This window comes from Chiloscyllium punctatum, chromosome 29, assembly GCF_047496795.1.
Source record: "Chiloscyllium punctatum isolate Juve2018m chromosome 29, sChiPun1.3, whole genome shotgun sequence".
NCBI classification, from domain to species: Eukaryota; Metazoa; Chordata; class Chondrichthyes; order Orectolobiformes; family Hemiscylliidae; genus Chiloscyllium; species Chiloscyllium punctatum.
The window spans coordinates 74,646,868-74,661,082 of NC_092767.1; the positions used below are offsets into that span (position 1 = coordinate 74,646,868).

The 14,215-nt window shown below is 48.3% G+C and overlaps 1 protein-coding gene across 2 annotated transcripts in view; it reads left to right on the forward strand.

Annotated features, from left to right (window-relative positions):
• The window catches only part of LOC140454589 (inositol-tetrakisphosphate 1-kinase-like), a 46,038-nt gene that overhangs the window by 14,321 nt on the left and 17,502 nt on the right, over positions 1-14,215 (forward strand). Inside the window, exons 2-4 of one of the 2 annotated variants that reach the window (XM_072549451.1) lie at positions 4,329-4,353; positions 9,314-9,439; positions 11,477-11,594. In XM_072549451.1, coding sequence (XP_072405552.1) covers positions 4,329-4,353; positions 9,314-9,439; positions 11,477-11,594 — 269 coding nt within the window. The remainder of the gene's footprint in view (positions 1-4,328; positions 4,354-9,313; positions 9,440-11,476; positions 11,595-14,215) is intronic. The other variant, XM_072549452.1, reaches the window with a different exon arrangement.

Genomic DNA, 14,215 nt, shown 5'->3' on the forward strand with positions numbered 1-14,215 from the left:
CTAACATGCAATTACAGAGACGGGTCCTAATGTATGGGGATAGAGACAGGTCCTAACATACATATACAGGGTTAGGTCCTAACATGCAATTACAGAGACAGGTCCTAATGTACATATACAGGGACAGGTCCTAACATATGGGGACAGAGACAGCTACTAACAAACACATACAGGGACAGGCCCTAACGTATGGGGACAGGGACAGGCCCTAACGTATGGGGACAGGGACAGGTCCTAATGTACATATACAGGGGCAGGTCCTAACATATACAGGGACAGGTCCTAATATATACATAGAGAGACAGCTACTAACATACACACACAGGGACAGGTCCTAATGTACACATACAGGGACAGGTCCTAACATACAGGGACAGAGATGGGTACTAGCAGGTACGGTGTCTGTACTTTGTATTAATCTCCTCCCACTCTATCTCAGTCTTTTAGCCGATCCTCCTGCTTGGCAAATATCCCAGTTTCTGTTCACATTAACCCTGACCTCTATTCTGTGTTTGCTGAGAGATCAAACTGTGGTAGAGCTCACTGTGGGGGAGTTCGATCCTCAGCCGTGGAGTTCCTTTGACCAATCACCACTCGGTCAAAGCCGATAAAATGTAGAGCTGGAAAAGCACAGCTGGTCAGGCAGCATCAGCAACTGATGAAGGGCTTATGCTTCTCCTGCTCCTCCCACACTGTCTGACCTGCTGTGCTTTTCCAGCTCCACATATTCCCAACTCTGACTTCCAGCACCTGCAGTCCTCACTATCTCCACCTACTTGGTTAAAGCTTGGGAACAACTGCAGTCTGTAGTGATGCTCGTCGTTATGTTCAAACTTTTTCTGGAGTCGAGGAATCCTCATGTGATTATTTTTGCTTTCTAGAGAGCTCCCTCCACAGCTTGGTTTACCCCTCCCCCACCTCCCAGCTTCCTTTCTTTGTAACCTCCCCCGTTGCCACCACCTTCCCAATTCTGGTCACTCATCTACTTCCCATTTGGTAGGCCAGGACTTTTTTCACTGGAGCGTAGGAGGTTGAGGGGTGACCTTCTAGAGGTTTATAAAATGATGAGGGGCACACATAAGGTGAATTGCAAGTCTCTTCCCTAGGATGGGGGAAGAGAGGAGAAAGATTTTAAGGTGAGAGGAGAAAGATTTTAAAAAAAGAATGAAGGGCAATTTTTTACACAGGGAGTGGTTTGTGTGTGGGATGAACTTTCAGAGGAAGTGTGTGTGGAATGAACTTTCAGCATTTAAAAGACATTTGGATAAGTTCATGAATAGGGAAGTTTTGGAGGGATATGGGCCAAACGCAGGGATTATATTAGTCTGGGATAATGGCTGGCATGGACTGCTTGTCTGCTTCTGTGCTGTATGACTTGATGAATCGTTCCACCATTGGCCCTCAGCTGCCTGGTCATTAGTGTCTGGAATTCTGTCCCTAAATCTCTCCTCTTCTTTTTCCACTCTCTCAGATGGGAGAGAAAAGTTGAAGAGAAAAGGAACATTCATATTTACACAAAGACAGGGGAATACCTTCGAGAGCAATGTGGAGAGGTTTGTTGCAATGAAGGCAAAACGTGCCAGAGATCAGGTGGCAACGGTGGCTCAGTGGTTAGCTCTGCTGCCTCACAGTACCAGGGACCCGGGTTCAATTCCAGCCTCAGGTGACTGTCTGCATGGGGTTTGCACGTTCTCCCCGTGTCTGCGTGGGTTTCCTCCGGTTTCCTCCCACAATCCTAGGATGTGCAGGTTAGGGTGGATTGGCCATGGGAAATTACCTGTAGTGTTAGGTGCATTAATCAGGGGTAAATATGGGTTACTGTTCAGAAGGCCAGTGTGGACTTGTTGGGCCAAAGGGCTTGTTTCCATGCTGTAGGGAATCTAATCTCATCAATCTTTTGGATGTTCCTCAATCCTTCCTCCCTTGACCACGTTTCAGGCCGGTGAGGTAAAAACAATGACTGCAGATGCTGGAAACCAGACTCTGGATTGGTGGTGCTGGAAGAGCGCAGCAGTTTAGGCAGCATCCAAGCAGCAACGAAATCGACATTTCGAGCAAAAGCCCTTCATCAGGAATAAAATGCTCGTCGTTATTTTCAAACTTTTTCTGGAGTCGAGGAATCCTCATGTGATTATTTTTGCTTTCTAGAGAGCTCCCTCCACAGCTTGGTTTACCCCTCCCCCACCTCCCAGCTTCCTTTCTTTGTAACCTCCCCCATTACCACCACCTTCCCAATTCTGGTCACTCATCTACTTCCCATTTGGTAGGCCAGGACTTTTTTCACTGGAGCGTAGGAGGTTGAGGGGTGACCTTCTTGATGAAGGGCTTTTGCCCGAAACGTCGATTTTGCTGCTCCTTGGATGCTGTCTGAACCGCTGTGCTCTTCCAGCACCACTAATCCAGAATCACGTTTCAGGCCACCTATCCTAATATCTCCTTCTGGACCTCAAAGTCAAAAAAATGTTTACATTCTTCTCAAATGCCTTGGGTTCTCCTACATACGAAGTGGTGACTACATTTAAATTGTCGCTGTTAAGGCTGTTGGTAACGACAGAAGATAATTTGTTGCATCCTTACCTGGTGTTCTGAAAGAAATGCGCAGGACAAGAGACTTTCTCCCAGAGTTGAAATGTCTAAAACTCGGGGTGGGGGATGGGGGGGTGCATTTAAGGTGAGGGGGGGAAATTTCAAAGGAGGTGTGAGGGGCAAGTTTTTCACACAGAGATTGGAAGGTGCCTGAAACCTTCTGCCAGAATCTGGTGGTCCCAAATTCGATCGGGACATCTAAAGAACTTTCAGATAAGTTGATGATGAATGGAGGCAGAAGGGATTAGTTTAATGTGGTGTCAATATCGTGGGCGGAAGGGCCTGTTCCTATGGGGTACTGTGATGTGTTCTAAGAGTTTAAAAGTGCAGAGGATCAGAGAGACCTTGGAGAGCCAGTCCGTAGGAAGGTAGATAAGTTGGTTATTGAAGCCTATGGATACTTGCCTTTGAGTCCAGGCAGTGATTGCAGGAGTAAGGCGGTTATGATGGAGCTCTGTATAACATCAGCTGGCCACAGATGGAGCACTGTGCGTGGTTCCGGTCACCACACTGTAGGGAGGCCACGCTAGAGAGGCAGCGGAGATTTACCAGGATGTTGTCTGGGCTGGAGTGGTTCAGCGATGAAGAGAGAGTCTCGATAGAGTTTGCTTTCCTTAGGAAGTAGGGATCTGATTGTGGTTTACAACATGCTGAGGGGCGTAGGCAGGGTTGCTAGGGAGAAACCTTTCCCTGTCATTAACCATGGGGCACAGATTTAAATGGGGATGTGAGGCAAGTGTTTTTTCACTCGGCTGGTGGGCATCTGGAACTCACTGCCCTGAAAGGGTGTTATGGACAGGAACCCTCAATAGAATCTTGACAGTGTAGAAGGAGGCTATTCAGCCCATCGAGTCCACACTGACCCTCCTGAAGAGTATCCCACCCAGACACACCTCCTATCCCTCTAACCCTGCATTTCCCCATGGCTAACCTGCCTGGCCTACACATCCCTGCACACTACGGGACAACATAGCACGGCCAGTCCACCCGAACCTGCACATCTTTGGAAACCAGAGCACCCGGAGGAAACCCACACAGACATGGGGGCGAATGTGCAAACTCCACACAGACAGTCGCCCGAGGGTGGGATCGAATCTGGTTCCCTGGCACTGTGAGGCAGCGGCGCTAACCACTGAGCCTCTAATCAAATAGAAGGAAACAGAAATCAGGGCTCATCCAGAATTTGAACCCAGAACCTCCCAGGTGTCTACAAATGGCAAATTCCTAAGCCAGAATCATACCCTTAGACCAACAAACCACTGAAGAAGCTTTTAAGAAGTCATTTAAATACATTTAAGAAGTTTTTTGATGATTGCTTGAAGTTCCACAGTACACAAGACCACAGGCCAAGTGCTGGGAAATAGGATGAGAATAGATAGATGCTGATGATCATGTACATAGACACAATGAGCCAAAGGGCCACCTTCCATGATGTCAACTATGGCAAATGATGACTATCAATTATCGTAAAACCCCATCTGGTTTACTAATGCCCTTTAGGGAGGGAAATCTGCCATCCTTACCTGGTCTGGCCCTATATGTGACTCCAGACCCACAGCGATGGGGTTGACCCTTTACTGCCCTCTGGGCAAGTGCCAAGGGGCGGGCAGCCAAAACCATCCATTGACATTACCGGTGCCCCACACCATCCCTGAGGGGTTAAGTCAGTTAAAGAGAGAGATGTTTCTCAGTCATGAGAAAGTGACCAGTGTTTTAACACAGATTTATCTTCTGTTCCTTAGGACAAGAGGAATTGAGGTTGTACAGGTGAGTCACGGCTTGTTTCTGGTCCCTTCACATCTGCCGGAAGACCACAGATAGCTTCTAGGTTTACTCTGATGAATGTTTATATTTGTTCATGTTGCTGTGCCAGCATTTATTGCCTTGGGGAGTGGGGGAGTGGGGGGTGGGCGAAGGTGAGCGGCCTACTTGAACCACGGCAGTCCGTCTGGCATCGGGACACTCCCAGTGCCCGTTAGGGGAGGCCATTCCAAGACTTTGTCCCAGCGACACTGAAGGAACGGCAAGACATTTCTCAACAAGAACAGAAATAGCCGGTGAAACCGAGCAGGTCTGAGAGCATACATGAGGACAAAGCAGAGTTATTGTCCAGAATCTTGGCAGCTGTGAAAAGGTGGGTATTTCTGCTACAGACCAGAATGAGGCATGGCCTGGGAGGGTGGTGCACAGAGCGTGGGAGGGATGAGTGGACAGATGGAGATTCTTTTTTATTGTTTTGTGCTGGACAGCGTGTATTGTCTATCCCTAGTTGCCCTTGAGAAGGTGTGGATTAGTGGTGCTGGAAAAGCACAGCAGTTCAGGTAGCATCCGAGGAGCAGGAAAATCGACGTTTCGGACAAAAGTTCTTCATCAGGAAACGTCGATTTTACTGCTGCCTGAACTGCTGTGCTCTTCCAGCACCACTAATCCAGAATCTGGTTTCCAGCATCTGCAGTCATTGTTTTTACCACCTTGAGAAGGTGTGGACTTGTTGAGCCAAATGGCTTGTTTCCACACCGTAGGGATCCTGTGATAAGCTGCCTACTTGAACTGCTGCAGTCCATCTGCTGTGGGTTGACCTACCCTGCCCTTAGGGAGGGAATTCCAGGATGGAGATCCAGTTGGAGCCCAGAGACGGACAGAAGTAGGAAAGGGACAGGCAGTCGAGGGGATTATTGTTGGCCAGGACAGAAGAGAAGTTGAATCAGTTGGTAATGAGGACTGAGAGGAGGAGCGAGGGGGCAACCCTGTGCTCAAAGCAACCCAGGTCGTGGCCTTACCTGGGTGTTGGCGGCTCGTTCAAAAACCCAGAAAGATGGAATCAGACTTTAACCTTATTGAGCTCAATATTGAGGGCTGCAGGGTCCCCAAGTGGAAAATGAGGTGCTGTTCTTCCAGCTTGTGCTGAGCTTCACTGGCAGGTGGGTTGGTTTTCGTGTTGTACAATTACAACATTTAAAAGGCGTTTGGATGGGTATATGAATAGGAAGGGTTCGGAGGGATATGGGCTGGATGCTGGCAGGTGGGACTAGATTTGGTTGGGATATCTGGTCAGCCTGGACGGGTTGGATCGAAGGGTCTGTTTCCGTGCTGTACCTCTCTGTGACTCTATGACTAACAACTTTCTGAGCAAGTAATTCCTTGCGATCTTTTGGAGTCTATATTTTGAAACTGATCCCTGTTTTTTTTTCAGACTCACACCCCCCTTCCCCCACGGGGTGGGAATGGAGTAATATCCTCCCAGTATTGATTCTGTCAAGCACCCCCACCCCCTTTCCTTGCATCTTGATGTCCAAGCAGCTGCTGTGTATTGTTACTCTTCACTGCTGCTCCATCCGTCGGGCTATTGTGCTGCTGTCACTCACAGAGGTAACAGCATCAGCTGGTTCCCCACTCCACCACCTGGGAGAGACCGCAGAGACCAGTTGTGCCTCCTTGTTCCTGCCACCAGAAGCTGTTACCAAGCCCTGTCCACGTCCCCTGCACCTTGCAGCCTCTCTGACCGGCTTCAGTCCTGACACCGAAACCTTGGCAGAGCTGCCTGAAGGAAGGAGCTTTCACTCCAGGGCACTTTTCACAAGCCCTGGGACATCCTGACCTGGGTTACACAGCACGGTGGCTCAGTGGTTAGCACTGCTGCCTCACGGTGCCAGGGACCCGGGTTCGATTCCAGCCTCAGGCGACTGTCTGTGTGGAGTTTGCATATTCTCCCCCCGTGTCTGCGTGGGTTTCTTCCCACAGTCCAAAGATGTGCAGGTTAGGGTGGACTGGCCATGGGAAATTCCCCCATTAGTGTTCAGGGATGAGTAGGTTAGGTGCATTTGTCAGGGGTAAATGTCGAGTAATAGGGTAGGGGAATGGGTCTGGGTGGGATACTCTTTGGAGGGCCGGAGTGAACTTGTCAGGCCGAATGGCCTGTTCCCACACTGTAGGGATTTGATGATGACTTTATGTGCATTTGTAATGGTTACTGCTTCCTTCCTCTTTTCCTGCTTCGAAAGAATTATGAGATGCATAGAAAGGGTTGACGGTCAGAATCTTTTTCCCAGAGTTGAAATGTCTAATCCGAGGGGACATGCACTTAAGCTGAGAGGGTGAAAGTTCAAAGGAGATGTGAGGGGCAGGTTTTTTTACCCAGACAGTCCTGTTGCCTTTTACACTCTTTCTCTCTCTCACTCTTTCTTGCTCTCTCCCTTGCCTTTCTTTCTCTCCTCCTGTCAGCTTTCTCTCTCTCCCTCCCCTTTCTCGCTCTTTCTTTCTCTCCCTCTTGCTTCTCTCTCTCTCTCTTTCCCCCCTCGCCTTTCTCATTCTTTCTCTCCCTTTCTCCTTCCTGAAATCTTTCTCTTTCTCTCATCTGTCTCACTCCCTGTCTTGTCTGTTCTCTCTCCTTCCTCTCTTCCTCCTCCACCCACCCTCCGCAGCGTGGGAGGGGGTGGGGGAGTATAATAGGGCATGCGGAGATCTCCTGCAATGAGTCTCCTGTTTGCCAAGGGGTGCAGGTTATGACCGTGAGCTGCTAGGGCAATGATTAACTGGGCTGATTGATTCTGAGATTCAATGAAGCAGTTTCTGAAACCAGGATACTAGACTTGAGTGAGTGATTCATGCAAGAAAATAAAAATAATGATTTCTTCAAACTACTGACAAACAATCCATTATGAGCATTTCAAAGTGAGGTTTCTCATTAGTAATGAATGTGCCACGACGGATTGATTCAGGAGTTAGGTCGGGAATGTAAGAAGGCGGTTGTTATCAGACATGTGTGTGAGAGAGAACTAAGCACTCTGGTGACGTGAGTTCAGTCACACCACGGTTGCAAAAGGAATTTAGTTTCAATTAATTAATAGAGTCACAGAGATGTACAGCATGGAAACAGACCCTTCGGTCCAACTCGTCCATGCTGACCAGATAACCTAACCCAATCTAGTCCCATTTGCCAGCACTAGGCCCATATCTCTCCAAACCCTTCCTTTTCATATACCCATCCTGATACTTCTTAAATCTGGAATATTTTGTATTGATCCCTGGAATGTGGGCATCACTGGCTAGGCCAGCATTTATTAGCCCATCCCTAATTGCCCAGATGGCAGTTAGGAGTCGACCCCATTGCTGTGAGTCTGTAGGCCAGATCGGGTAAGGCTGGCAGATTTCTCCCACTAAAATGTGGGGTTTTACTAACAATTGACAACGGCTTCAAGGTCATCATACAATGCATCATGGGAACAGGCCCTTCAGCCCACCAAGCCTTTGCTGATTCTGATCCTTATTTACTGATAATCTTCATTTAGTCATCATTGGAGGGTTTGAGCTATAGGGAGAGGCTGAATAGGCTGGGGGTGTTTTCCCTGGAGCATCGGTGCCTTATAGAAGTTTATAAAATCATGAGGGGCATGGTTAGGGTCTTTTCCCCAGGGTGGGGGAGTCCAGAACTAGAGGGCATAGGTTTAGGGTGAGAGGGGAAAGATATAAAAGAGACCTAAGGGGCAACTTTTTCACAAAGAGGGTGGTACTGGTATGGAATGAGCTGCCAGAGGAAGTGGTGGAGGCTGGTACAATGACAATATTTAGAAGGCATCTGGATGAGTACATGAATAGGAAGGGTTTAGAGGGCTATAGGCCAAATGCTGGCAAATGGGACTACATTAATTTAATATATCTGGTATGGACAAGTTGGACCGAAAGGTGTGTTGTCATGCTGTACATCCCGATGGCTCTGTAATGATATATCCTTACAATTAGAATACAGTGGAGTCTCTACAGTGTGGAAACCGACCATTGGGCCCATCAAGTGCACACTGACCTCCGAAGAGTATCCCACCCAGGCCCAACCCCATAACCATGGCCAAAGTACCTAACCCATACATCGCTGGACACCATGGGGCAATTTAGCACAGCCAATCCACCCTAACCTGCACATCTTTGGACTGCGGGAGGAAACCAGAGTACCCGGAGGAAACCCACGTAGACACGGGGAGAATGTGCAAACTCCACACTGACAGTCACCCGAGGCTGGGATCGAACCTGGATCCCTGGCACTGTGAGACAGCGGTGCTAACCACTGACCCACTGTGCCACCCAGTGGGGGCTAATTAGGCCCTTCACTCCAAATCCAAAAGCTAGCATCAGTGATGGTGACAATATAATTAGTGGGTTGTTGCAAAACGCACTTAATGCCCCTTTGTTGGGGACTGGGGGGATGCGGAATCTGCTACACTGACCCGTCCTGAGCTTACACGTGAGTCCAGACCCACAGCGACTTGGTTGACTCCAAAATGGCCGAGCGAGACACTCTGTCGTATTCAAGATGGGGACTCCCCAGGCTCCAGACTTGGCTGTGTTCCTAATTCTGTAGAAGAGTCACATATTGACCCTCGTTTTTCCCTCGCTCTCTCTCTCTCTCTCTCCACCAATGCTGCCAGACCTGCTGAGTTTTCCAGTACAAACTTTGGATTCTCTCACAGCTGATGTATGCTCGGAGAAGCCTGCAAACAATCATTGCCCCCTCTCCTCCCTCAACCCCCAGCAGATGTGGGGGGTTTTAAAGAGAGTTAGCAGTTGTCGGGAGGGGCTGGGAGTGACGCGGTAGTCGGGGGTAGGGGATTTTTCAGGTGCATTCCAAGACAGCCATCCTCCTTTGGTGACAAATGTTCCCCAATGGAAACCAATTCAGTTGTAGCTGGTGCTGAGTCCCCTTTAGATTTTCTGTTTATTTTTTCTTCCCCTGCAGATCGATCTGACGCGGTCAATCGAAGAGCAGGGACCGTTCGACCTGATCGTTCACAAGCTTTCAGACTTGATGCGCGACGCCACTCAGAACGACACCCAATCCCAGCAGCTCGTCCAGAAATTCCAGGTGACGCCGACCTTTCACCCCGGGAGAGTGCCAGCGTGGGCGGAAACCGCTCAGCCCATCTCACCTGTGCCGGCTGTCAGAAAGAGCTCGGCGATTGCTCCGTACTCACCCCTCCCCCTACATCCGTGTCCCCTTTAAAGAGTTCCCCTTCCTCTAAAGCTGCCCCTTTCCATCTTCGCAGTCCAGTCCCCAGTATTCTGAAGGAGTCAATGGCGGAGCGGGGGTGGGGGGGAGGTGTTACAGAACTGAGAGACCTTGGGGTGCAGGTTCATAGTTCCTTGAAAGTGGAGTCACTGGGAGATGGGGCAGCTTACAACTTGCTAGCTCTCATCAGTCAGAGCACTGAGGATGGTAAGATGTTGATAATAGTGATCCTCAGGCTAAACATCTCTGATGGGAAAGCATTCAGTAAGCCAACTTTGCCAAGATGGGTGGTTAGCTCTGTTGGCTGAATGATTGGTTTGTGAGGCAGAGCAATGCCAACCCAACAGGTTCAATTCCTGCGCTTGTGATGAGGTCACCACCTTTCTCCATCTCACCCCTCACCTGAGATGTAATGATTCCCAGATTAAATGCATCTGATGGGAAAGCAGCCCTATGTGATGCCTTCACGCATTCAGTAAGTCAACTTTGCCATCTGGCCGCACAGGCTAAAAAAAAGGTTGGTAGTAACGCCACATTTGAAATACTGCGTGCAGTTCTGGTGGTCCTATTATTTAAAGGATATTATTAAACTACAAAGAGTGCAGAAAAGATGTACTAGGATGCTACCTGGACTGGATAGGTTGAGTTACAAAGAGAGGTTGGATGGGCTGGGATTTTTTTCCCTGGAACATAGGAGACTGACTTGAAAGAGGTCCACTAAATCATGAGGGGCATAGATAAAATAGATAGCCAATATCTTCTCCCCATGTTAGGGAAATCTAAAACCAGAGGGCGTAGGTTAAGATGAGAGGGGAGAGATACAAAAGGATTAAGAAGGACAACTTTTTCACATGGAGGGTCGTGAGTATCTGGAATGGACTGCCAGAGGTAAGGGTGGAGGCTAGTATAATTTCATCATGTAAGACACCTTTGGACAGATTCATGGATGGAATAGCAATGGAGGGATATGGACCAAACGCAGGCAAATAGACTACTCTCATTGTGAAAACTGGGTAGCATGGACAAGTTGGGCCGAAGGGCCTGTTCCCATGCTGTTAACACCTACGACCCTATGACTGCAGGCAACGAGAAGCGAGAGGCTAGGGCCGAATGGCCTGGTTACTGTCCCATACAGATGGAGAATAGCGGGCAGTTGAATGTTACTGTGTAGATCTGGATTGGACATTCCCAGGTTCCCTTCAGATTCCCCTCCTTTAACCTGTCCTGTTGCTTGTCTCATTTAAAAAGCATCTGGATGGGTATATGAATAGGAAGGGTTCAGAGGGATATGGGCCGGGTGCTGGTAGATGGGACTAGCTTGATTTAGGATATCTGGTCAGCATGGACGGGTTGGACTGAAGGGTCTGCTTCTGTGCTGTGTGACTCTTTGGCTCTAAGTTGGGGCTTGGTTAGCTCAGTTGGTTGGATGGCTGGTTTGCAATTCCAACAGTGCCAATGCCCACACTGGCTGAGGTTATCGTGAACGACTCTCCCTCTCCCCTCACCTGGGATGTGGTGACCCTCAGGTTAAATCACCCTCCTCCTGATTTCTCTCTCACTCTCTCTCTCTCTCCCTCTCTCTCTAATGAGAGAGCAGCCCTATGGTCTGGTACAATTATGGTAACTTTACCTTTGCTTTTCTGGTTTGGATGGGGAGGTGATTCTTCCTGGAACCAGTTCCACCAGATCCGTTAATAAAAGTAATCTGGCCGTTAACACAGTACTGTTGGGGATGGGATCTTGCTGTGCGTAAAATGGCTGCCACATCTCCCAAGGTGGTGGTGGACGTGGTGGTGATGGCAAAGAGGTTGGGAGAATCTCCTTAAATTGGCTGTGAAAGATTCTGAAAGTCGCTATAGAAATGCAACCTTTTATTGAACCCCTTCATTGCAGGACTATGTTGAAGCCCACCCCCAAATCATCTTGTTGGATCCCTTGCCGGCAATGCGGAGACTTTCCGATCGCTTTCAATCCTACAAACTTATTCAGGAGCTGCAGGCGCAGGACAAAGGTTAGTGTCTCTCCCATACCCAACACTATGGCCTTGTTATTTGTAGGACTTAAGCACCTCGCCACCCCCCCCCCCCCCCCCCCCACTGCTGGGCTGCAACTTTGTCAGAGGTTTTCCAAGTTAAAGATCTCACTGTTCTACACTGAGTCGGGGGGAGGGGATGGATTTGTAGTTCCTTTTTGGAGAGATCACTTCCTCACATCAAAACCTCATGCAAACCTAGTGGCCATTTTGTTGAAGGGAGTGCTGACAAAATGGCCGCCGTTCCATAGCTTCAAAACGTTGTCAGCTCCGAGGAGGGGCGGGCGGCCCATAATGATGATGACACATTGTTGGAGGGCGGATAGGTGGCAGATGACGTTCAACGCAAAAAGAGTGTGAGGTGAAGCACTTTGGTTGAAAGAGCGAGGAGGTACAATATGAAATATAGGGCACACCTGTAAAGGATATACAGGAGCAAAGACACCTGGGTATAAATGCACAGAGGTCAAAACGTGTGGCGCTGGAAAAGCACGGCAGGTCAGGGAGCATCCAAGGAGCAGGAGAGTCGACGTTTCGGGCATAAGCTCATCAAGGCTCATCAAATGTTGACTCTCCAGCTCCTCGGCTGCTCCCTGACCTGCTGTGCTTTTCGAGCGCCACACGTTTTGACTCTGATCTCCAGCATCTGCCGTCCTCACTTTCTAAAGATGCACAGAAGTCACTAAACGAGGCAGGACAGAGAGAACAAGTAAACCGTAATAAATAAAAATAATGTAAATAATGTGACAATTTGTTGGCTTTAAGAGTTTATTTTGTCCTTTTTTTTTGTTTTGAAGCGAGGCTTTAAGGCAGAGGAGATGAGCAATCTATCAGATTCAAAACCAAAAGAACTGCAGATGCTATACATCAGACAGAAATAGCTGGGTTAGCTCAGCAGGTCTGGCAGCGTCTGTGAGGAGAAATCAGAGTTAACGTTTCAGGTCTAATAACCCTTCCTCAAAATTAACCCTAATCACTCGAGTAAACAGCTTGTGAGGTCTTGGGTTTTTAAAAAAGTTGAAACAATAGAAGCAGCCTGAGCGGGTGGTGTCAAACACCCATAGAACCAGGTTTTTTAATTTTAGTTTTCAGCAGTTGTTGCTTAAGTCTTGAAGAAGTAGACTCTATGTTTTCCCTCTCTCAGTTACAGCTGCGGTTCTCTTCCTGCTATGGAAAGATACATGTGAGGCGATCTGTTTTCTGATATTTGCCTTTCACTGAGGGAGGTTTACGGGATGTTGGTGTATTGGAACAGTTAATTGGTAACAGTTACTGTATCTGCTGCACTGTGTACAGTTTTGGTCTCCTTACTTGAGAAAGGATGTACTAGCACTGGAGGGCATGCAGAGGAGGTTCACTAGGCTGGTTCCGGAATTGAGGGGGGGTAGGCTTTTGAGGAGTGACTGAGTAGGCTGGGGAATATACTCATTGGAATTTAGAAGAATGAGGGGGAGTTCTTATAGAAACAGAGAAATTATGAAGGGAATAGGTAAGATAGAAGCAGGGAGGACGTTTCCATGGACGGGTGAAACTAGAACCAGGGGCATAGCCTCAAAATAAGGGGGAGCAGATTTAGGACTGAGTTGAGGAGGAACTTCATCCCCCAGAGGGTTGGGAATCTGTGGCATTCCCCGCCTAGTGAAGCAGCTGAGGCTTCCTCATTGAATGTTTTTAAGGCAAAGAGAGATTTTCGAACATTAAAGGGATTAAGGGTTATGGTGAGTGGGCGGGTAAGTGGAGCTGAGTCCATGATAAAGATTAGCCATGATCTTACTGAATGGGGGAGCAGGCTGGAGGGGCCAAATGGCCAACTCCTGCTCCTGGTTCCTATGTTCTTATCTATTATTCTGTTAAGGTCTCCAATGGAATTAAGTTATTCCAATTTTTTCTTTCTTCTGTTGTAGTTTAACTATGCGAATGAATAAAGTGTGCTTTAACTCCAGTAGTTTAACTGATCGAATTGCATCTGGAAAGCAACGCCTTGCATTTATGTTCGAAAATAAGAAAAGGCAGGGTCTATACTATCTTCTGAATATTTTCAAGGTGTTTGGTCTGGCCTATAACAATTAATAAGACAGACACCTCCCCCCGCCATCTTCATTAAGAGGGGCTTAAAGTGGGGTGGTGATGCTGAATATGTACCAGACTCTAGTTCAACCTTAGCTGGAATACTGTGTGCAGTTTCGAGACACCCCACTATGAGGGGAATGTGATGCTGTTGGAGAGGTTGGGGAAGAGAATATTCAAGGAAAGCACCTCTAGGGATGATCCGTTATGAAGATGGAGGGGATAGGGCTAAGGGGAGACTTGAAACCATGAAGAGGCGAGGTAGTGTAACCAGAGAGAAACTTGTCAAAGAAGGCCAGAGCTGAGAGGGGAGAGGGGAGTGGGGAAGGGGTGTTAATCTGTGAAAGGAGCTGATAATGAGGTGAGGGGGAAATGTTTATCTTCACAGAGCGAGAGATTAGGGCCTGGAAACACGACAGAGGGAAGTTCAATTAAGAAGGACATTGTGAAACTTGAAAGGGTTCAGAAAAGATTTACAAGGGTGTTGCCAGGGTTGGAGGGCTGTAAGGAGAGGCTGAACAGGCTGGGGCTGT